General features: G+C 41.0%; 3 protein-coding genes across 11 annotated transcripts in view; 2 read left to right on the top strand and 1 right to left on the bottom strand.

The window, feature by feature from the left end:
- lrpprc (leucine-rich pentatricopeptide repeat containing) overlaps window positions 1-1,716 on the top strand; it is a 68,949-nt gene extending 67,233 nt beyond the window's left edge. For all 3 annotated transcript variants that reach the window (XM_054799268.1, XM_054799269.1, XM_054799267.1), the window contains one exon: window positions 1,469-1,716. In XM_054799268.1, the coding sequence (XP_054655243.1) occupies window positions 1,469-1,537 (69 nt within the window). In that variant the 3' untranslated portion in view covers window positions 1,538-1,716. The remainder of the gene's footprint in view (window positions 1-1,468) is intronic.
- Window positions 1,717-2,202: 486 nt separating this feature from the next.
- abcg8 (ATP-binding cassette, sub-family G (WHITE), member 8) lies at window positions 2,203-23,847 on the bottom strand. Of its 4 annotated transcripts, none has more exons than XM_054799272.1 (17): window positions 18,842-19,706; window positions 18,558-18,703; window positions 15,906-16,065; window positions 15,306-15,514; window positions 11,553-12,492; window positions 10,140-10,244; window positions 9,909-10,056; window positions 8,816-9,054; window positions 7,751-7,883; window positions 7,406-7,675; window positions 7,181-7,331; window positions 5,792-5,896; window positions 5,525-5,724; window positions 4,685-4,761; window positions 4,316-4,583; window positions 4,110-4,237; window positions 2,203-2,874 (listed from the first exon to the last, which is right to left on the bottom strand). In XM_054799272.1, the coding sequence occupies exons 5-17, from the start codon at window positions 11,598-11,600 to the stop codon at window positions 2,737-2,739; spliced, it is 2,010 nt and encodes a 669-aa protein (XP_054655247.1). In that variant the 5' UTR covers window positions 11,601-12,492; window positions 15,306-15,514; window positions 15,906-16,065; window positions 18,558-18,703; window positions 18,842-19,706; the 3' UTR covers window positions 2,203-2,736. The 4 variants fall into 4 exon arrangements, 3 of the variants coding, with proteins under 3 accessions (XP_054655247.1, XP_054655246.1, XP_054655245.1); XM_054799271.1 differs by having other exon boundaries at window positions 5,792-5,908; window positions 10,140-10,241; XM_054799270.1 differs by having other exon boundaries at window positions 2,204-2,874; window positions 5,792-5,908.
- abcg5 (ATP-binding cassette, sub-family G (WHITE), member 5) lies at window positions 11,132-19,728 on the top strand. Of its 4 annotated transcripts, XM_054799273.1 has the most exons (14): window positions 11,132-12,134; window positions 12,253-12,374; window positions 13,539-13,675; window positions 14,228-14,326; window positions 15,311-15,443; window positions 15,935-16,074; window positions 16,433-16,562; window positions 16,641-16,854; window positions 16,918-17,123; window positions 18,052-18,190; window positions 18,444-18,517; window positions 18,597-18,708; window positions 18,790-18,902; window positions 18,979-19,728. In XM_054799273.1, the coding sequence occupies exons 1-14, from the start codon at window positions 11,977-11,979 to the stop codon at window positions 19,161-19,163; spliced, it is 1,962 nt and encodes a 653-aa protein (XP_054655248.1). In that variant the 5' UTR covers window positions 11,132-11,976; the 3' UTR covers window positions 19,164-19,728. The 4 variants fall into 4 exon arrangements, with proteins under 4 accessions (XP_054655248.1, XP_054655249.1, XP_054655250.1 ...); XM_054799274.1 differs by lacking the exon at window positions 14,228-14,326; XM_054799275.1 differs by having other exon boundaries at window positions 18,790-18,984.
- Window positions 23,848-23,849: the final 2 nt, after the last annotated feature.

The following is a 23,849-nucleotide window of genomic DNA, read 5'->3' as shown; positions in this document are numbered from 1 at the left end:
TGGTTTCCACTACAAGAATTGAACTTTTTAAATGCGATTTCAGTGTCTTTTTGTAAGTATATTAAAAATATAAATATCAAATATATTAACTCATTCAATCCCAGCCATTTTTCGAGACAACCCCTTCAGTACGGCCATTTTAGACATTTTTAAATAAACATGTAAGCTACCAAAAGAAACATACGACTCCTGTCTTTCATCAGGAAAAGAAAGTTTGTTTCTACCTTTTTCTGTTCTTTAGTAACCAGCAGTAGAACGTTGGTAAGTTTCAGGAAAATATCAGTTCCTGACTACATTTCATACATGGAAAAGATCCATGCTGAGCTCTTATCAAACGCACTGCTGCCGCCTTGTGGCCGTTTCCATGCCTTAAAACTGCTCTAAAAGTGACATCTGTTAGTGTGCAGTTGCATCATCACCTCTTTTTGCCTCTCGCACAAAAAAACGTCAAAGACGTCACATACGTCTTTGGTAATGAACGAGTGAAACAATGTACAGTAGAATAACAGCTCACCCTGTTAAGGCCTCTATCTGATTACGTCTCCTATAGCTGCCGGGTGCGTGCTCTACAAAAGCAGTCTCCAATTAGTGCCGGGTCAAACAACATTGGCATTAACAGCTGTGGCTGTAGGCAACCTGCTGGTGTGTTTATTTTTTCCCCATCAACTCCACAAGATGGCAGTAGCTGCAGCGGAACCATCTTAAGTGGTCAACAAGCAGCAATCAGCTTTATCTACCTCTGCATGCGCTTTAAAATGTTACTCCTCATCTGTTGTCGGTGTGAAAGTCAATGAAGTCGTCAGCGCTATTACTACTAATACGCTACCTGCTATTACAACATCGGTTCTGTTGCTGCTGTGCGTTATACTTGTTAAAAAAAAAAACGTGGTTCAAGAGAGCTATGCTTTTCTATCCACTTTTCCATGCACTCCAAATTATTATTAAAGTATTGAGTTTTAAAACGTAGGAACTAACAGCCTCTCCCCGATTATTGCCTGCTTCTAATTAACGTCTCAGCCCTTTTGTGCTTAAGCTAAAAATGGGCCAGAGCATTTACAAGCGCTACAATAGTAGATCCACACAGCTTAAAAATGTATCAAAATGTTCACGCGAGATATGAAAACATTGCTTTATGTACCACAGAGAGCTCTTTATCATCCAGCAGCCAAATAAGTAAAAAAAACACCCCTAGGAACCCTTTGTGTGGATCAAAACGCTGATTAATTAGCCAGGAGGAAGCAGAGTGTGTTCATGTTTGTGTGTGTGTGTGTGTGCGCGCGCGTGCTCCAAATCCCTTATTTGTGTATTAATGCACTTTTAAAGATGAAAGTAGACAACCTGGCTGGAGAGTGGAGGTCTGTTTAAACCCAGGAGGTCCACCACCAAGCCTCCCTCTTCTTCCTCACAGATCATCACCTGCGTTTGATGCCCCGCCTCTTCTTTCTTTTTTCCTCGTTTTCCTCTGCAGGAGTCGTTTAAGTTCTACGCAGACAAGCTGAGGGAGCGAACATCCAAAGCTCAGCTTGCAGATGAATAATCCTGCAACTTCCCTCCCGTCCGTCATCCTCCTTTCATGTTTTGTTTTTTATATAAATATAAATAATGTAAGTCATTTGATGTGTTAGGCTCCATTGTCCTCTGTTATCAGCAATACTATCGAGAATGATTGTGTACAGAAGTGTTTATGCTAATAAATGACTTGAGGAATATACAGTAGATGTTGTTTAAGTGTGTTCAACTTTGTTTTGGGGGAAAACAGTAAAACACAAAAAAAAAATTTGCATGATTAAAAAAAAAATTGCATCAACATAAAGAGAAATTAATGAGAAATTAATTAAAATTAATGAGAGAAATTTAAAAAATAAAAAACTAAACCTGATTCCTTCAAAAAAATAAAGTTTTATAAAACATGATTTATAAAAGCTGATTTTCACCCAATCAAACCAAATAATTTGCATTGCTCAAAAAAATGTAACCCTAAATTCAAATTTTTTTTCTTTTGCTTTTTTCCCCCCAATGTGTCAATGGATTTCTTTTTTTAATTATTTTTTTAAAAGAACTTTTAAGACATCCTTTTGTTTTCACAAGCCCAGTATTTAAACCGTGTAAGAGGGGGGGAAAAGCAGAAATGGCAAGTAATTCTACTCCAAGAATAAATGGATTGTATTGCAAATATAAACAGGGCAGGAGTAATTTGATTGAAAGTTTTACTCATTTGTACTTGTAAACAACAAATGCATTTGTCAGGTTTTGCACCACTGCAAAAACAATTCATTGTTACATTGGAGGACAATGTTTTTATTCATGTTTTGAGTGCGATGACATTGTAAATCTACAAGGCTTCACTGCTGTTAAGCCTAATAACCTTACATATACAAAAAGATAAAGACAAAAACATGAAGATTGAAGTGAAATCTGCTGATGGATATCTGCCAAAGTGGCGCTCTCATCGTTTGACAAGACGCGCTTCAGTTCAATGTCGCTATGGAGCTCTGCTGCCATCCAGCCGCAGACTGTGGTACTGCAACGAGCACGTTTACTATTGCATGCTGAAATGTGCTCATTTGTAGTATTTATTCATCGCTTAACATCTTTTATGAGTACTTCTTAACGTTCTAAAGTCTGTTTTAAAATGATCTTACATGACGTTTGATGGTTCAGTGTCGAACCGGTCGAACTTGAACCCAACTTTCTCAAAAGTGCGTGTGATTCCAGTTGTCATGGGTCCAGACAGGATCACCAGTCTTGACTGGACTTCTGCTTGATGAATTTCAAGGAGACGTAGTAGAGCGCCATGAAGACCAGACAGACGGCCAGCAGGACCAGGTAGCACGAGTACAGAGGGTACTGGTTCATGCTCATGGCCTCCACCACCTGAAAACAAGTCGCATTTGTAGTACTCATGTGCTGCACGACACTACAAAAACAAAGTAGTGCAAACGCATACAATTCATGGACAAAAGTCTTATTTATCTATCATTCTGTCAACTTTATATTATTTCTATTAAAAGTAGTCTGACTTAAAATTATTTTTAAAAAGGTAAAATATAATTCTATATTTGTGCTGTGTTATTACAACATGTATATTATTAGTATATACTACTTCCTGTTTTGCACCCTTATTTTGGTGTACTTCCTGCTTGGGAGTGAGGCGCAGTCGCTTGACACCGGTGCGGCAGCGTGTCACAGGTGGCGGTAATTCACCATCCGTGGCTTTATTAGCCCAGCAGAGTCATGTGACTTCACTGGTTCATTGCCTTTGTGTGGTTCCCCTGCACGCTGGCGCCAAGACGTTCTCGTGTACTTCCGTACGTATCACTTTCATGTTTCATCGAGACCTTTTTGCTCCGTCACAACTGTGAGCACCTGCACCTGCTCGTGCCTAACTTTTATTTTTATTTGCACGTACTGTGGCTGCATACCGCTTCACCAGTTCAATAACAAGTATAGCAGCGATATTATTCACTTTCTTTCGGTTTATTTCTTCTCGTCACATTAAGTATGATGTTATTCAAAATATTTGTTTTTTTTCTTTCCAAGCTGATTGTATTTTAATAACATTTTGTTCAAAAATACAAACTGTAATTTTAGTTTTTTTTGTTATGCTTGCTATTTAAATATTTAGTTCTCATTTTTTTTAATTTATGTAATTAAAATATATTACTAATTATTAGCAATATTATTCAATGTTTATTTGTAGTTATTTTATTTCCAGTAAATTGCCTTTTTTCCAATTTCATCCAGTCTGAAAGTTAGAAAATTAAAAACAAAACTAAATGTACTAAAAAACTTTTTTTTTGTTTTTAAGATCTATTCAGGCTGAGAACTGTAACTTCAAAATAATAATTATTAGTTTGTTATTTTAGTTTTTTCAAGTTTATTTATTAGTGTATATGCTAGTATTTAATGTGCAGACTTTTTAAATAATAAAAATATTAGGAATATTATTCAATGTTTATTTGTAGTTATGTTTTTTTCTCTTCAATGCCTTTGAAAAAATAAATCAAATAAATAAATAGAACGTAAACACAGAAATCAGTTTGTTTTCACTTCCTGCGTAAAAGGAGTATGTTGACAGTAAATATGTGCAAGATTAACGTTGTACTCACGTATATTCCGTCCACGTTAAAGGTGAAGTTCCCGATGGCGACAGGATATTTGTTCCCTCTAAACTGCACCTTCAGCAGACCCTCAAAGCCCCACCTCATGAAGGAGGCGTGAGACAGCCAGGAAGCCACTGCACAGGTAAGCGATGCTGACGTCACACACCCACCCCATCATCTCCCCGCGTCGTCGTCTTCTGCCCCGCACTCACCCAGCCACATGTTCTCCAGGCTGATGACGAAGCCTCCGGTCAGGTAGAAGACGGTGAAGAGGGAGTTGCCCATGAAGGCGGAGGTCTGCAGAGTGGGCAGGGCGGCGGCCACAAAGAGCGCCATGGAGCGGCTGCAGTACACCATCAGCCACACCAGCAGCAAGTTGAGCAGGAAGCGGTCCGGCGCCTCGTTCAGGCCCGCCAGCCAGTAGATGGGCAGGCCGTAGACCAACGTGAAGACGCAGTGCTCCGGTAGCTCACCCAGCACCTACACCGACACACGTTATTACATCATTATCGTCACACACACACACTGTGGGCCCAGGATGAGCCCTCTAGTGGTGCCCCCATGGCATGACATGGACATACCTTAGCAAAGAAGTATGAGGTGACGGAGTACATGCCGTCCTCCAGCTCGTGGTACAGCATGGCTCTCTCCATGTGACCTTTGGACAACAAATCAGCCCTTAGACTGCTGATACTCAGTCAATAAAATATTCTTTCAGAGAGCGCCCCCTTGTGTAGCAGCCCTACAATGACTCCAACGATTACTGTACAAGGCGCTAAGACGATTCCTTTGGACTTTATAGATCTTTTACAACTAATTCATAAATAAGACCTAAATAAAAATATGTCCAAATGAAACTGGAATGTATCATAAAATACTCAAATAAATTCTATATTTAATCTTGGCTATTTTATTGTATAACACTTTAAAATATTTGTTTCCATTATGTCAATGTATGAATTTAGAACTTTTTAACCGTAACTATTTTATTGTTGTATAAAACTTACTTTAATATTTGCTTAGCTTTATTATTATTATTATTATTACTGTATTATATATTTTTTTTACCTTTGTACAGTAATACAGTAATACTGTCAATGTACAGTAATACAGTAATACTGTCAATGTACAGTAATGCAGTAATACTGTCAATGTACACCTTTCTGACTGTGTTTGTGCAGTATGTGCGTGTGCCGGTGTTCCTAATGAAGTGTCCCGTGGCTTTATTGAGGACTTTGTGCTTAATCGGACGCGCTGACTGATCACATTTGTCGTTGTCGTTATCTGCGCAGTTAATCAAACGTCCCTTCTTGTGATGGGCTGTCATATAAACGCTCGGAGGCCCGTCGTTGATAATGTTTATGGATTTAAAACCCTCCTTGACCTTGACCTTGCACTTTTATGTGAAGATGTTTGCTCACATTTGGCGATGACGTCCAGCACCACCGCGAAGGGCGTGAGCGCTCCGATCATGTAGAGGAGGGCCACCGTGTCCTGAATGGACAGACGCTGCTCGCCGGCGCCGTAGTAGAGACAGCCCACCAACAGAGACATGAGCAGGGACTCCAGGCCGTGCACCAGCAGGGTGACCAGGTCTCTGTAGTCGTTGTACATGTGACGTCTGGAGGAGGAGGAGGACAGCTTAGACTACAACGAGCAGCCCTGTGGGGGGGGGTTTGTGTCCTCACCTGATGAGGATGGTGAACTGCTGGAGTCTGCCTGGCAGACGGTCTCTTTCCTTGGAGACGATGATGGTCGCTTCTTCTTCAGCCGCCTTATCGGGCTGCGGAGAACTGGAAACGATACTGCCGGTAGTCATAGTAAGTCTCCAGGAAATAGACCCTTCCCTAAAGGCCCCCTTTGATGTCAAAGTGACATTTTCAGTGATGTCCTGACAGAAACGTGTGGGCCTCGAGCGGGGGTGTGAAAACTATAGTAAACAAAGAAAGCACTGAAGGGCCACTTTGATATTCCATGCAGTACATTTCCTGATATTCTACAGGAAAAAAGACCACAGTGTCAACTTTGCTCTTTTTTTTCCCCCATTTTTGCTTTTCCCAATCTCTTTTTGCAAAAATGACTTTTTTTTGTTCTGTTTTTTCATACAAACTTTTAAAAAATTACATATTTTGTCTTTGCTATTTCAACTCGATGCCACAAAAAATGCATTCTTTTCCCTCCTATGCCAAGTTCATCTTTGGGTTTTTTTTTTCCTCGTAAGAATACAACTTTTTTCCTTGATATTTTCACTATTCTCAAAAAATGACAGCTCTTCCATTTCTGCTAGTTTTTTTCCCCACTGTCCAACTATTTAAACGTTCTTGTAAATTTTCTTCCCGTAATTATGACTTTATTTCCGTAATATTGTAACTTTTTCCGCAACCTAATTTTCCAAAAATTACAACTTTATTCGTTGTTTTGTTTCTCATAATATTACAACTTAAAAAAACAACAAAAACTTTAATATTTCCCCTTGATGCTACTAAAATGACGTTATTTTCCCTCATAATATGATATTATTCTCATGAAATGACTACTTTTTCTCGTTAGGTGACAACTTTTCTTTTCCTAATATTTTGCTTTTTTTCCAGTTATTAAATTTTGATAAAATACACTGATGTCCCCCGGGCCGCACTTTGGACACCACTGCTGTAGAGCCTGTTCATTAGCACCGAACAGGAGAAAAATCGATCATCTCCGTCACTCGTTTGCTCCACTTTTGACAGAAGAGGCTCTCTTTTTATGATGTCTGACCCACACCTAGCTAGCTGATCTTTTTATGATGTCTGACCCACACCTAGCTAGCTGATCCTTTTATGATGTCTGACCCACACCTAGCTAGCTGATCTTTTTATGATGTCTGACCCACACCTAGCTAGCTGATCTTTTTATGACGTCTGACCCACACCTACCTAGCTGAGCTCGCCACTTGACAGAGGACAGCTTTGTAAAACAAAAAGAGCAGGCTTCACTACACATCTTAAAATAAAGCTCTGCCAAATATCCAGGAGTGAGCTACAAAACATACATTGGAGCTTTAATGTGAGCCGCATGCACGTGAATGAGTGTGAAGACACCTGTCAGTGTGTGTTGGACACGTGCTGCTCTTCCACATGTGGTCGTCCGTGTCTCGGACCTTCTCCATAAACTGCTCGGCCAACACTCTAGCCCGTTCCAAACACTCAGCCTCTTGTTCTGGACTACGGCGGTCTATGCTGATCAGGTCCACTAGGCACAAACAGCAAGAAGCTTGACAGGGCGTCCTCTAAGCTGAGACACAGGAGAACCTCGTCTGCAAGTACCGTAGAAGTCAGAGGGGTTGCAGTATCGCGGGCACGGGTATCCCAGCGCCGTGAAGTATGGCACCATGTCCCGCGCGGCGCCGCAGTAGACGGCCGAGCCCGACGAGAGCAGGACGACCAGGTCGAAGAGCTGGAAGATGTCCGAGCGAGGCTGGTGGACGGACAGCAGCACCAGACGATTTCCCCGAGCCAGGCGGGACAGCGTGATCACCAGGTTGTGGGCCGTGAAGCTGTCCAGGCCCGACGTGGGCTCGTCCAGAATTAAAATACCTGAAGAATAACATTAGAAGACCGGTTTGGAACGGGTCTGATCGCTGAAACATTTCCCGCAGTGGTTTCACTCACCAGGGTTCCAGAGGAGTTGGACGGCGATGCTGACCCGCCTCCGCTCCCCTCCGGAGACCCCCCTCACGTAGTCATTACCCACCCTGGTGTGGGCGCACTGTCTCAGTCGCAACTCTGCGATGACGTCGTCCACCTGTGAAGGAGACGCACGTGGTGTCAAAAAGGGAACCATATACAATACAGGATCTTTGACGGCCGTCTTAACAGCAGAATACTCCTGTCATATAGAGGATCTTTGACTTACATTTTTGCAGTATGGCCTTAAAAACAGTAAGGTGCTCCTGTCATATGAAGGCTCTTTGACTAGCATTTTTGCAGCACGCCCTTAAAAACAGTAGAGCGCTGCTGTTATATGGAGGATCTTTGACAAGCGATTTTGCCAGTGGTCCTTAAAAACAGCAGAGCATGCCTGTCATGGGGAAGATCATTGACCCTGTTTTGCAGTACGTCCTTAAAAAGTGCTCCTGTTATATGGAGGATCTTTGACTCACATTCGTGCAGTATGTCCTTAAAAACAGCAGAGCGCTCCTGTCATGTGGACGATATGTGATTGTTTTTGCAGTACGTCCTTAAAAAGTGCTCCTGTTATATGGAGGATCTTTGACTAGCGTTTTTGCAATCAGTCCTTTAAAAACAGCAGCATGTTCCCGTCATGTAGAGGATCTTTGACTAGTGTTTTTGCACTATGTCCTTAAAAACAGCAAAGCACTGCTGTTATTATACGGAGAATTTCTGACACGTTTTTGTAGTAGATTCCTAAAAACAGCAAAGCACTCCTGTCATATCAAAGCTCTTTGACTCGCACTTTTGCAGTAGGTCCTTTTTAATAGCAGTTGCGTGCTCCTCCTGTTATATAGAAGATCTTTGAAGAGCAATGTTTTTGCAGTTGGTCCTTTTTCAAGTAGCTGGATGAATGAATGCTGTCACGCAGGGGGTCTTTGACTAGTGTTTTTGCAGTCCTGGTAACTTTGGGCAAGAGGTACGCTCCACCCTGCAAGTGAGCAATGTGAGCCACTACGACGTCCTAACGTGAAGAGTGAGGCCTGTCAGCCAAGAATGAATTACCCTCTGGTCCCGCTGGGCCTGCGTAAAGCGCGTGGGCAGCCGCAGTTTGGCCACGAAGGTGAGGGTTTCCCGCACGGTGAGGTGAGGAAGAAGGCGGTCGTCCTGCCGCACGTGAGCGATGCTCTTCTTCACCAGCTGGGCCGTGTTGGGTCGACCGTTGATCAGAATTTGGCCGGAGGTCATGGCGCCGCCTTCGTCTCGACACGTGATGATGTCCAACAAAGACGTTTTGCCGCAGCCTGAATGAGACAGAACAATGTTCTGGTTACAGCTGGACTCTTTCGTTATCTTGTTTTCTGGCGGCTTCACCGTTAAAATGCACTCTGTGGCACACCTGCCCTTTCTAATCAGATCCGATACAAGAGCGACATCCAAAATGATAATAATCATGGCAATAATCAATAATCCCACCAGTAATCAATAAATCTGCCCTTTTATCATCATTTTCCTTATAAAAACATTCTTTTAGTGTTGTTGGTATTTAAAATGTTTGTGTTTATATATTCTGTATTTATTTATTTGTTACATGGTTAAAGTAAACACGCACACGAAATACACGAAAGACGTAAACGGAACTATTATTTAGGTAGCTTTGTTCCCTTCTTTTTTTTCCAAAAATTTAATATACTCAATCAGAAATAACTTGATGCATAACAAATAAGAAAACTTTGGCACAAGTTTTTTTTTTTTTTTACTGTTACTGTTACTAGAATGTTTTTTTTAAATAAAATAATGTATTACTTATTTTTAGGCCTCATTAACAGATGTTAAAAACATGTTAACATAACAAAAACAAATACACAGGATGATGAAATATATATTGTGTATATATATATATATATGAATATTTTAATGTGTACATTTATTCAAACTGAAAGGTCGGGTTAGGCATATTATAGGCCTATTAAATGATTAATAGTATTTTTACCATGTATTCAGTTGTGGCTTGGGCGTGTACTTGCTAGAAAGTCTAATTTTAATATTTTTATATAAAAAAATAAAAATAATAAACTAGCTAGTTATTAAACATATTTTATTGATCCTTGGCACAGATGGCGTGTGTGTGTGTGTGTGTGTGTGTGTGTTATTATACCAGAACTTCCAATAATGGCCAGCATCTGTCCACTGCGAACACGAAGGCTGAGACTGCTGATGGCCGTCTGCTTGTCTCCTTTAATCTCCCACGGCAACTTGAACTCTGACAGCCTCTCGTACCACGGAATCTGAGCTGCTGCGTCCACCTGCACTCACACACACACACACACACACACACGCAATTAATGACGCGCCATAGCTACATGTTTGTGTGTGCATGTGTTGTCACCTCATAATGCAGGTTGTTGACCTCCAGCTGGTTGCAGTCACCAGAGTATGTGAAGTAGAGACTGCTGTCCTCCTCTGAGGAGAACAATTGTGTGTCTGCATGCTGCTGCAGAGAAAACACATACAGTACTTGTTTTTGCATACCTGCACAATCAACAAAGGTTCAACATATAAAAAGTACAGACATTAATGCTCACTTTTCATTTACCAGCATGCCCATATTTTCTTTTAAAGGTACATTTGTGTTCTTAAATTGTGCAGGTGTACCCGTCATGCGTGTGTGTTTTTATGTAGTTGCCCTGAATGGATCCATAGTCCTGTGATATAATGCTCAAACATGGCCTCTAAAATACACAAGCATGCTGTAACACACCAAACTGCTGATATTTCATGTTGCATGATTTAGCCTTCCTGTGTCGTGATTACACGACACAGTATACCATCTTACAAATACAGGGTGGGCCAATACTTTTTAATCCTACCCAAGTTTTTGAAAGGAGAACTTATTCAAAAATTGTCTCTACACATTTGATACCAAAGGTTTCCCACTTTGTCTCTTGTTTTCTACACAGCTCAATAATTGATGACATGTTCAATCCATGCTTTTCTTCTGTTCTTACAGCTGCAACACGCACACTGAAGGTTGGCAAGAGTTGTTTCTCTAATTTTCCTGACGGATGTTGGTCTTCAGGGCCTCAATGGTCTGTGGGTTGTTGCAGTACACTCTCTCCTTCAGGTATCCCCACAGAATGTGTGGCAATGTCATCACAAACTTCAATGTGCGTGTTGCAGCTGTAATCCACAGAAGAGGAGCGTGCCTTGAACACGTCATCAATTATTGAACAAACGACAAAGTGGGAAACCTTTGCTATCAAATTTTAATTTGATGTTTGTTACAAATCTGTGAATACAATTTTTGAATAAGTTCTCATTAAAAAACTTGTGTAGGATTAAAAAGTGGTAACATTTTATTACCCCCCCCCGTATACCACTCCCCGCTATGTCGCCAGCCTGGTTTTCTACACTTTTGAGGTGCGGTGGAAATGCAAACCACACAGATTGCCAAGAATGATTTTACCAGGGTAAATACAATCCTGTTAATCGAGGTCCCTGGAAGTGTTGGCTATTTATGAACTGAAAAATTGAGGAGAAAATTACTAAAAGCCAAAGAAAGTAAAATTATAAAGATAAACAAAGTGAAAATAAAGCTTTTTTTTTTTTTTTACTAGGTTTTTTTTTTTTCAAGGATTCTTGGGCCTTGCTAAAAATACTTAAATTATGCATTTCACATCAAATTAAAAAACAAATACACAGTAATAAATAAGATATTGAAATATACTAAACAAATGCATAAATAGGTTGTGTTTTTAAAAAAGAAGGAAAAGGAACTATGAGCATAGGATCCATGACTGACCTGTGAGGATCCATTGGGGTGAGTGAAGCCGCTGTTGGTGTCCATCATGTTGCAACGTGCAGGTCAATGTTTGTCAGGTCAAAAGGTGAATGAAGCCCCCCCACCTCTACCACCTCTCATCCCCGTCCTCCTCCTCTTCCTGTCTTTAACTTCTTCTCTTTGTCACTCTGCACGAACTAGTTTGCACGCTCTGCTCTCACGTCCTCAAAAAAGTGTCCCACAGTCATGTCCTGTTGTCTGCTCCGTGCTGCATTCGAGGACACGCGAGCAGTCGTCTCTACGAGCACTCGTCGTTCCGTCTTCTCTATACAGGCGTGGATCAAAGTTCCCTGCGATAAGGTGACCAGCCTGCAGTGTGTTTATGGCTCTGCTGCTGCTGTTGGTTAGTTAGTTAGAGCAGCGCGGAGCAAAGACAGCTGAGGACATGAACAGACTCTACTCGGTGCAGCTGGACCAGGTCAGCCAAGAGACTGAGCCCAAAGAGTCCTTCAAGTTTGTGTCTGAGGTGATGAAAGATGGCGAAGAAGAGAGGCTGGAGCCTTGCTGCTGCCTCAGTGTCAGCAAGATGTCCTACTCTGTCAGGTAACACCCTGCAGAAAGATGCCCTACTTTCATTCTACTGTCTTAGTTCTATAGACCTATGTTTTAAGTATAAAAACAGAACACAAGATATATATGTGTGTGTGTGTTTGTGTTGCAGTGAGCGCGTGGGGCCCTGGTGGGACTTGCCCTCCCACAGGAAGAGATGGACTCGTCAGATCCTTAACGACGTCTCCTTCCATGTGGACAGCGGGCAGATTATGGGCATCCTGGGCAACTCGGGTTAGCTGATTCTTTCTTGTTTCTCCTGGCCACGTCACATGTTTGTCTTGAGGTTGCTAGGCAGAATTCCTGGAGCACGATGATTGGTAGATTGCAGCCCTGCCAATATGCTGCACCCCTGGCAAAATGACCACAAGGAATAGGGAGAGCTGAGTTAATTCATATACTGCAAGGCACAGGTGTCAAACCCAAGGCACGGGGTGCCAGATTTGGCCTGCCGTATCGTTTTGTGGCCAGCAACAGGCTGAAAATGATGCACATCAGAAAGACACTTTTAAAAAAATATATATTTTATTTTTAATAATTATGTGGATTATTTCTTTTGTGTGTGTGTGTGTGTGTACGCGCACGGGCACACACACACACACACACACACATTAGGGATGCCCGATAATACCTACCGATACTGATGATTATCGGGCCGATACTGGCAAAAAAAAAAAACGTGATATCGACCAACTGTATCTGTTTTTTTTACCTACAATGAAAGCCGATGGAGAGCCTTTTCAACATCGCAAATTTGCAATATATATATATACATATACATATATATACATACATATATATATATATATATATATATATATATATATATACATACATATATATATATATATATATATATATATATATATATATATATATATATATATATATATATATATATACAATTTTAATTGTTTAAAAAAAATCCAAAAGACACAATCTTTCTTGTATTATTTTTTTTATTAAATGTATTTGTTCTGTCAATTTTGTTGTCAACCCCCATTTAACAGAACTATACAGTAGTTGCATACTCAAATTTCTGCTTGGCACCTTGACTGTTGATTTCAATGCAAGCAAGTAAATAATCAAACGTGTAATAATATCCTAAGACGATTATACATTTATATGGTTTCACTGTTGCAGGCGAGGGCAACCATAACTGCGATGTGGCCCACGGTGAAAATGAGTTTGATGCCCCTGCTGTAAAGGTTAAGAGACAAGTTGATTTACGTACATATCAATGTGCTACATGAAAAAGCGCCATCTGTTGAATGTGGTGGGGGGGCACTTCGCTACTTGCCCCTAATGCCAAATAAATCAGAAAAATAGTTTTCATATTTTGTCAGATGATACAAATAAACATACCAAATGTACCAAATGTGTCTGTCTACTATAAAGGTTCCGGAAAGACCACATTGTTAGACGCCATCTCGGGAAGGATCGGAAACTCTGGGACACTGTCGGGCGAAGTATTTGTTAACGGAAGGAAACTAGCAAGAGAACAGTACCAGGACTGCTTCTCTTATGTGCTGCAGGTAACACGTGCGCACACACACACCTATTTGGGTCAGCAAACAGTGTATTTTGCAAAAGTGTTCACAAAGGTTGCAGAGTGTACTTTGTGTGAAATTAACTTTGAGGTCCTCCATGGCCTCCTCATGCTCTTAATCTCTCAATGAGAGGTGCTCAAGTGTATCCAAAGCCTGAATTAAAAAACACTGGCTTAAACCAGCCCATGCTTTCTTTTCAAATTATCTCCCTGTGCGCTGATAGCGTGCGCACGCACTCTCTCTCACACACACACACACACACACACACACACACGTCTCCATCATCTCTATAAGCCTTGTCATTAACTTTGGCTGCTAAGCTGCAGATGAGCAGCAGATAGGAGCTGCTGATATTAATGTCATTCACAAGAGAGACAGCAGAGAAGTGCACTTGGACCAGTGAGTTAATTGAGGTTCAAGCTGTATGCGTGCATGTGTATGTGCACGTGTGTGTAGACTAAAGTTATTTTTGAGCAAAATCAATACAGACGGCATTGCTTTTTTTGTTGTTGTTTGTCTTGTGTGTGCACCAACTAGAGTGACAACCTGCTGAGTTATCTGACTGTAGAGGAGACTTTGACCTACACGGCCCAGCTGGCTCTCAAAAAACACTCTGCTAAAGCCATACACAAGAAGGTGGGACTTCTTTAGACATATACTGTAGATCAGGGGTCTTCAACACGTAGCTCATACCTCTAATTGCGTCAACACTTTGTATTTTAGAACTGTAGATTTCAGACATTCTGCCTCAATTTAATGACACACTTCCACAAAATAGCATAACTGCAATGATCACACTGTTGGGAGTGGAGATCTGCTACATAAAGTCAAATTTAAATGTTGCCAGCCATTTAAATAAAACACAAATGGTTCACCTCTCCTTTCCTTTTGTCTAAGTAGCTCTAATAGTGATGAAAGTTGGAGACCCCTGCTGTAGATACAGTATAATCATAACTTACTTGATCAATGGCTCTATGCATGTACTGTATGTATGTGTATGTGTTAGGAATAGTCCGATCCGATAATGTATCTTGCTATTTAAGGCTTTAATGTAAACTTTATTCAATTTTACATTGAGTCTTTGAACGGTGCTGCTGAATAACTGTTAAAAGCTGTGTGTCCGTTTTAAAGTTTAAATAAAGGAGCAGCAGTATTGCATAACTTGAGTCATGTTGCGGCCATAAAACATGGTGGGTTTTTTTATGAATACAAATTTATTACTATACTGTAATGCAAAAAAAAGAAGAGAAGGTTGATATCGGCCGATATGGAACACTGCCTGCCGTATTGGATACGATAAAGTGGTATGGGGCCATCCCTAATGTCCGGTCCAAAAAAATAAGTCCTAAAAAAAGTCATACTATTGTCCAAATGAATTGCAAAAGAAAACAGGAGATTAATGAGAAAAAAGAAATAACATGCCAGGCCACATTGCTATGCAATTAGCAGCCTTTACTGCTTTACTGTTGCTTTGCAGGCACATAATAACAATAATAATCAGGTGTAATGATGAGATATCCTGTGTTATAGAGGTCATAGTGTATATCAATATAGCAATATGGACAAAATATGATTTCATGATGACTGTTGGAGGTGTCAACTTTTAAGCTCTGACCTCAGGTGTCTGCGGTGATGGCAGAGCTCAGTTTGAGTCACGTGGCCCACAGTGTCATCGGTGGCCGGATATTCCCAGGAATCTCTGGAGGCGAGAGGAGGAGGGTCTCCATCGCCAGCCAGCTCCTTCAAGACCCCCGTGAGTTCCTCTTCCACCTACACTGTGTGTCGTCAAGATGTCTCTCCCTCAAGAGTTTTAAAAGTCAAGTCCTGAAAATGGAAGAGAGTAATGAAAGTAGAGTCCAGCTTATCAAAGCACAATGAGAGCTCAGGGTTCTTTTATCGGGCCTGCAGAACTCCACTGAGGATGAAGAGGGTCTCGGTCCTCATTCAGGATTACAGTGACCACCTCACACACACACACACACACACACACACACACACACACACATACAGTAACACTGTTTCCATTTGCTGCCTGTCCAATCAAGCAGGAAATAAATTAATCTGACAATTAAAGCTTAATTCCACTTGGCTCCCATCATGCAAAGAGACAATCTTTTAATTGTCCTAATTAGAGTCATGAAGTCAAGACAAAAAAGGCACCGCTTATCTGCACAAAGTGAAGAGTCGTACATTTAAAAGTTTCTACAGAACTTACATGGCGGGTGGGCCCTGATGTCATTGCAGGGGTGATCCTATTGGACGAGCCCACCACGGGACTGGACAGCATGACGGCCAATCAGATCGTGGTGCTGCTGGCGGAGCTGGCCCGCAGGAACCGCATCGTCATTGTCACTATCCACCAACCTCGCTCCGAACTTTTCAGGGTAAAAAAAAGATGAACACTACAGTGACACCTACACAGACATCCACCAATCTACTTGTATATATAGTACATATAGTATACCCCCTAATATAATAAATGACAGTGAAAGAATTCATAAATACAAAATCAATAAATACATAAACTACATGTGTGCTTACATAATAAAATAAAAAAAATAACTGCATTTAAAATGTACACAATTATAAAAAAAAATGAAAAATTAGCTAAGCAGTTTTTGCATAATCCTACTAATTAAATACAATAATAGCGATAAAAACAAAAGAGGTAAAAGTAAGTTATTGTTAATTAGCAGGAAGGTTATTAATTTTTAAAATTAAAAATGGTGTTTGTGTATGGAGGTGTTCAGCAGGATTGCTGTGATGAGTCGTGGCGAGTTAGTCTTCTGTGGACAACCAGAGGAGATGGTGGACTTCTTCAGCCAGTGTGGATACGAGTGTCCCGAATACTGCAACCCCTTTGACATCTATGGTACTTTTACATGTCAGGTAGGATATAAAAGAAAATGTATCTAAATGTCAGAATTAAATGTTGTCTGTCCGTGATAAGTGGACTTAACCTCGGTGGACACACGCAGCAGCGAACGCGAGGCCGCCACCTTCAGTCGCATGCACGAGATCACGTGCTCCTACCAGATGTCGGCCATCTTCCAGAGTATGGTTGGGAAGATGACGCAGAGCCTGCAGAGGCAAGACAAGGCCGCCATTCCTTTTAAGAGCAAAGAGTCGCCCAGCGGTGCCGCCAAGCTGGGTGTGCTGCTCAGGTGAGTCAGCAGTGATGATGAGGGGAAGCATCAAAGTAGTGCGTATATATATTTTCTCTATAGGCGGACCATGCGGAACCTGTCCAGAGACCGTATGGGGGTCATCATGCGTCTGTCCCAGAATCTGATCTATGGCCTCTTTGTGGCCTTCTTCGTCATGCATCTGGACATGGACGTCGCTAAGGGGGCCGTGCAGGACCGCATCGGCATCATCTACCAGAGCGTCGGAGCCTCGCCGTACACAGGAATGCTGAACGCCGTCGCTCTCTGTGAGTAGCTGCATCATCTGCACATGACAAAATACTCCCGGATGTATTCCACTGTTGTATGTATGTATTGTACTTTATTAATCCCACAGCAGAGAAATTCACTTTCACCTAGAAAACTATATACTTCCTTTGCCGTCTACTTTATCTGAGTGTTATAGTACCAGTATACAAGTTTGCATTTACGCCACTTTCTGCTACCTGAAGTAACCTCCAATGTTGAAATTCACAGTTATGACATCGGGAAGGAGAGCCAATAATGTCTTATCCCCTTATTTCTTACTTATGACATATTTTTGTTTATTGGCCTCGAGAACACATTTCCATATTTAAGTGATGTGTGCAGACATATTTTTGATGTATTATTTTTCATTCCACTCTTTTAAATATTCTTGCACAATTAATTTGGAAAATAATAATTATTTTGAAAAAAATTGATTAATTCATTAAAATGATGCAAGCTTGGAAATTTATATTACATTTTAATTGTAACTAAATCCTTAGTCCATTTTTTTAAATTAACTTTAAATCATCAAAAAAATATTTTTTTTTTAATCTAGGTTTTTTGTTGATACTGTACATTTATTTCCATTGTTATAATTACCTTTCTTCACAAATTGGCTGGGAGAAATGACATAGTTCCTTAGGTTTAGGTTGTTATATGTAATATGGTTATTATAGGTGACATAGACAAAGTATTTATGTTAAGGACACTTTTAGCTGCTTGTCATGCTGACTTGATCAGTTTACCCTTTATCTGCTGGTGACACCAACTTGGTCTGGCAAGTAATTAACAAAAAAAACATTGACCTTGACTCTCTGATAACAACTGCAATACAGTCAATAGTATGATCATTAGGTGCTCGTCATCAAGTTTGTGTGCTTGTTCTCATCCATTATCATACATCAACTTATTGCTGTGTCACTGTAGTTCCTGCCCTGAGAGCCATTGGTGACCAGGAGAGTCAGGATGGCTTGTACAGTAAATGGCAGATGTTCCTGGCTTACATCTTCCACATCCTGCCCTTCAGCATCCTCAGCATCTTCATCTTCACCTCCTTCCTCTACTGGTGGGTTCCCTAGCTACTGCTGATACGACAAGTCCCAGGATGCAATGGCTGCTTATGTTGTCACATAGTTAACGATCTCCCGCTTGTTGTTGGTAAAGCACCAACCCTAACCTGATCTCCAACCCCAGTCCTTGTCCTAACCTGAACCCTTGTGTTAGTAGTTAATGAGTAATGAGGGTTCATCTTAACTTTACTTTTGTACGTTGTGTGCTTTTTTGAATTAAATGTAAAAAGTAGTTTATTTTCCTTTTAGGACTGTGGGGATGCACCCGGAGACTTGGCGCTTCCTGTGTTTTACTGCAGTGGTCATGGTTCCTCACATTATTGGTCAGCTGGCCACATAAAATCACATACAGTGTGCCTTTACCTCTTCATGCAACTTGGGGGATTTTTCCATGTTTTCCAGGTGAGCTGCTGACTGTGGTTCTGTTGGGAGTGGTCCAAGACCCAAACATGGTGAACACTGGAATGGCTCTGCTCAACATAGCAGGGATCCTAGTGGGCTCTGGATTCCTGCGGTACAAAAAACACTTTTAGGGTTCACTTTCAGAGAGAATTGCACATTTAGATAAAAAGATATGTTATTTGTGTGCCAACAGAAGTATGGCGCAGATGCCGACTGTGTTCCAGTGGCTGAGCTACTTGACGTACCAGAAGTACAGCTGTGAGCTCCTCATCGTCACAGAGTTCCACGGACTTCACTTCACATGCAGTAAGATCTTCTTTACATCACGGAGAACACTTTGAAGACATGCAGGTGTTCAGCGGCTGGTTCTTCTTCACCTCAGATCATTCCAGACCATTCCCAGGAGACTGTCTCATCACTCAAGGCGATCAGATCATCGATGAAGGCTACCCCGGCGCTGTGTCCCGCTACACTCTGGACTTTGTCCTACTGTATGCCTTTCTTCCCGCACTACTGCTGCTGGGCATGGTCAGCTTCAAGATCAGAGACCGGCTGGTGCTCCACTGACCTCTTCTTTCAGCAGCACTGGACACATTAGGTATATCTGCACAATCTAAAAAAACTGCATTTACAAAGATAATGCTCACTTTTATTGTCATTTTTTCATGTGGTCAAATGAAGTAACCAGTGTAACCAGTCTCAACTGCACTGTTGATCAGGTTACTACAGGGACCCAGCAATAAGTGAATGTTTTTGCGCTTTCAGAATTGACTGTTGTAATGTAAAATGTTTATTCTTCAACATATAGGACTTACAGAATACTAATAGTACAAAAAAGCAAGAGTAATAGTAGTAATAGTAGTAGTAGTAGTAATGTAGTAGTAATGTTTTAATAAGCTGTTTCAATATGTTGTAATATTTGTGGCAGTTTGCCTTTGAGCAAAGCACTGATTCCCATGTATGTAATAAATATGTACAGTATGAAGGGGACTAATAAATAGTTATTTCTTCATGTACATGATTTTTGTGCTTGGCTTTGTCCTTAAGTGTGTAAAAAAGCTTTGCCATTCTTCCATTGTTTGCATCACTTATCCTGTTCAGGATTCAGGAGCCTCATGTCCTATGTGTCCAGTTCCAGGCCTTTCCATGACTTTGCTGCATTCTTCTTGTACTGTGCCAACTCCTACAGAGAGAAAAAGGTAGAATGAGGTCATGGCAGACATAAAAGCCTTCATAAATTCAAATCTGTCAGACAGAAACCTTTCACACCTCAAAGGTGGCGTCATGTGACTCAGAGGTAACTACAGGTTACAAGATATGACTTATGAACTCGCTGTGATGACACCATTCTAGTTCTTTGGAACGGCCTTGTATCAGATGTCAGAGTGTGCAAGTGTAGCTAACTAATGTCGTGAGGTTGTTTATCACCTGGTCTTTCTGTGCTCGCATGGCATCAATCTGAGGTTCGCTGTATTGAGGGTCCTTGGCTGGATCCCTCAGTTCCTTCTGCTCACTGATGCTCTGCACAGAAACTACAATTAATGACTTTTTTATTTAGTATGATTTTTTTTTTAAGTGTTTGGCTGACCTCTGGAGGGAAGATGTGCTCATAGACTTTCTTCCACAGGTCTTTGGGGTTTCTGGCATGCAGAGAAGTAATGTCCACATCAGTCGTGGGAGGGGACCCTAACACATTTAAATAAACGACAATCCCATTTCCGCTTATAAGTGTATCAAAATTATTGAAAGCGATTTGGTGCGTTTTATATTTTTACATGCTTTACTCATCTCTGCCACAAGAGAGCGCCCTGCTCACCGATTTGGCTGAGGGAGTCAGAGCCTGCTGGAATGATGAGTGGCTTACTGGAGTCACATGACATTGTTTTACTGGAATTATACGGCATAAAAAAATATGCAATTTAATAGATAAAATAGTCCAAAGATAAAACTCTTAAATTCTTAAAAAGCGCTGTTTAGAATAATGAATGCTCCTCACCCTGTGTCCACATTGAAGGCCAAATGGGAGAAGAAGATCTTGGTCTTTGACATCTGGCTCTCTGACTTGATGCTTGTGAACTGTGAAAGGACACAAAGGGATCAAAACCTCAGAAGAAGTAGTAATAATGATGCATCGTTGGTGTGAATGTTTTGAGTGTGCAATATTCTCACAATGAGAGAGGCTGCATGGTAGTGAGCAAGAAAACGCAACGTCTTACACACCACTTTCCTCTTGTCGGAGGATAATTCCTGCAAAGTAGACAAACTGTTTTTTAATAGCTTCTGTACAAATAATGCCGAGAGATGACGCCAAAAAAATTACCTGAAAGAGGTCATATTTGCTGCCGATGATGAGCAGAGGAACTGGAAATGGACTGATCAACTCCCTGTCCTGTTAGATCATCCATCCATCCATCATTATAAACAAACTGTTTAGCCTCCATTATTATGCCTGTTAATGTTTATGCTTACTGGGTAGTCTTTAGACAAGACACGCACTACAGAAGCGACAGATGTTTGGTGTTTGGATCCAGCTCGACTCTTTTCAGCCTGCCAAACCTGAGAGGCAACTTTCTCCACATGGACGTGTGCCGCCTGCAGCAGTTTCTCCATGGTCCCCCATAGGTCGTTGGGCCTGGACAGGTCCACGACGAGGATGATGGAGAGAGACCTGGGACAAAAGGGAAAAAGCATACAAGTACTTGGTGACTGTGCTCCTATATTGTACAACAATTTTTTTTCAACAAGAGAGGAGAAAGATGACCTTGGGAGTGAAATTATATTTAAAACATTTTTATGCTCGCATAACACTGAAAACTTTTAGCATATCAATATGTGGAGTAAAATTGTTGGACAAATCAAGCAAACAATGTCGCAACATGAACCACTTCAAGAAACAGTACAAAAAATGGTTTATAATGTATACAGAAGAAAAATGCTGAGACTTGGAAAAGAGGCAGGATTAGGGATGGGTAATATCAAAATTTGTAAAATCTCGATATTTACTTTAAGCACGATATCAAAAACAACCATATCGTCCATATCCATATAGACTGGATTTGCGCTGTATCTCCCTCATGTCTCTGCACTGTGTGTGAGCTCCTGGTCGCGGCCTCCCTCCATGCATGCAAAAGGAGGGAGGAGGGGTGGAGCAGAAGCCCGGCTGCTCAGTCGAAGCGACGGCGTCTGCGGTGGAAGAATTAGTCAGGCCCTAATACTCTGTCATAGCTCAGTAATTTGGAGGCACTTCGAATTCAGAGCATTAAGAAAATCTTTTTCACCACCTTAAAACTTGGCACAAAGTCCAATACAAGGAACGTGTGAACTGCGCGCTGGCTGCACAACTCCTGCCACAACACAAAGCGGTGTCCTATCACATTGCTAAAGATATGGTCCCCATTGCAACATTGGAAAAATGGATTGAAAAACCTGCCGAAAACAATGGACTCGCAATGTCGAGCGAGCTTCACAGTCACAATTTAGCACGACAAGCTGACAGATGACAGGTTGGTGTTCCTGGCAAAGAGTAAGTACATGCTTGTGTCTTTTAAAAAATTTTACCTAAAAAATACCACTGTTCAATTTAAAGTATTTTTGAGTTGCTGACATTTTAAAATTTCCTCCTAAACCAGGCACTCCTTCATTAATTGTTCTTTTGTGCTTTTGTTATTAACTGAGGATTTGGGCCCAGCTAAAGGTTTGTTATAAAAAGGATTGTATTTGAGTTTTTCTCTATTTATTTCAAAAAGAAAATGGCCTACTTTATTTTAGCAGCTATTTTTAGATAAGATTTTTTTTTTGCATGAAGTTTTAAAACTTCAAAAAACATCCTCATGTTAAGTATTTATTTGAGTAAAACAACTTCACACACATATTTGGCTTTGAGTTTGTCTAAGTGGAAACTTTGTTAAATACACCACTAAATTACAATGAATGACCATTAATGAGTACATTTTAGCACTACTGTATGTGTGCACTACCTTATGCTGGCAGGAGTGATGGGAATCTGGACCAGGTCTGACAAGGAAGTCCCGCCTCCCAGCTCCCATAAATGGGCAATGTCTTTGGGCTGAATCAGAGAGCCAACCTGTTAGATGGCAGTGTAAACACAATACCTACAGTGTCTCAAAAAGTGAGTACACTCCTCACATTTCAACAAGCACTTAGGACAGTATATCTTATGGTCAGCATACAGCTCGTATAGTGGTATAGGGGTGTCTAACATCCACCAGTGATGTCATGATGGAAGAGTGGAAGAGGATTCCAGTATCAACCTTTGTAGCTCTGGTCAATTCCATGCCAAAGAGGATTAAGGCAGTGCTATATAAATGGTGCTCACACTAAGTAGTCACCAAAAAAAACACAATTTGGATATGTTCACTGTGAGGTACACTCACTTCTGTTTTCAGCTATTTAGACAATAATGGATGTATTGATTCATTTTAATAGCAGTATCGATAATAAATCGATACTACTATACAAGTTGTACACTGACTACTCTAAAAGTATGTTCAAATTTACTTTCTATAGCACTGTCCCTTGATAATTAAATGCTTGCTGAAATGCACTTTAGGGAGGCACTGTAAACAATACACATATTCATTCCTCACTGTGTTATGTCCTGTGGCTCTCCTGCCATAGGTGTACTCCAGAGCCAGAGTAGGCTTAGCCGGTTCATCCCTGGTGTGTTCAAAATGTTCGCTGTTAGTTGAGCCTTTTCTACAGGTTGTCTTACCAGCACTAGTCAACTCACCTGTCCAGACATCGGAGAAGAATTGACGTTTTACCCTGCAAAAGTAAAAGGCATTTAACTAGTTTACTCAAATAGCATTTCCAATAAAAGGTACAGCTCGTATAAAAACACACCCCAGCCTTGCTGCCCATCAGAAAGACGGTCCTCTCACCGACCACCTCTCCTCCACCATCCTCTGCTCTTCCCTTCTCCAGACTTTGGACCTCCGCTGCGGCCAACTCCCACAACTTGTCCGAGCTGGTAAACATATCACAATTGACTTCAAACTTGATGTTATGGCTTATTATATCGTTAAGAAGCACATAATCAAGCAAATGCACTTTTACTCGCCTTATTTTTGCCATAATCGGTAGTTAGCATGTCTTTGCTAAATAACAATATGGCGCGTGGATGCGTCGCCACGGTAACTGACGCATTCTGATGACGCAATTTCGCCTTAAAAGGACATTGCCTGGGCACGAGCTGGTTTTGCGACAAAATTATTAAATTTGATCGAATAAACT

Source organism: Dunckerocampus dactyliophorus, chromosome 14, assembly GCF_027744805.1.
Source record: "Dunckerocampus dactyliophorus isolate RoL2022-P2 chromosome 14, RoL_Ddac_1.1, whole genome shotgun sequence".
NCBI classification, from domain to species: Eukaryota; Metazoa; Chordata; class Actinopteri; order Syngnathiformes; family Syngnathidae; genus Dunckerocampus; species Dunckerocampus dactyliophorus.
Note: the sequence above shows the minus strand (reverse complement) of the source record. Positions and strands in the feature narration are given on the sequence as shown.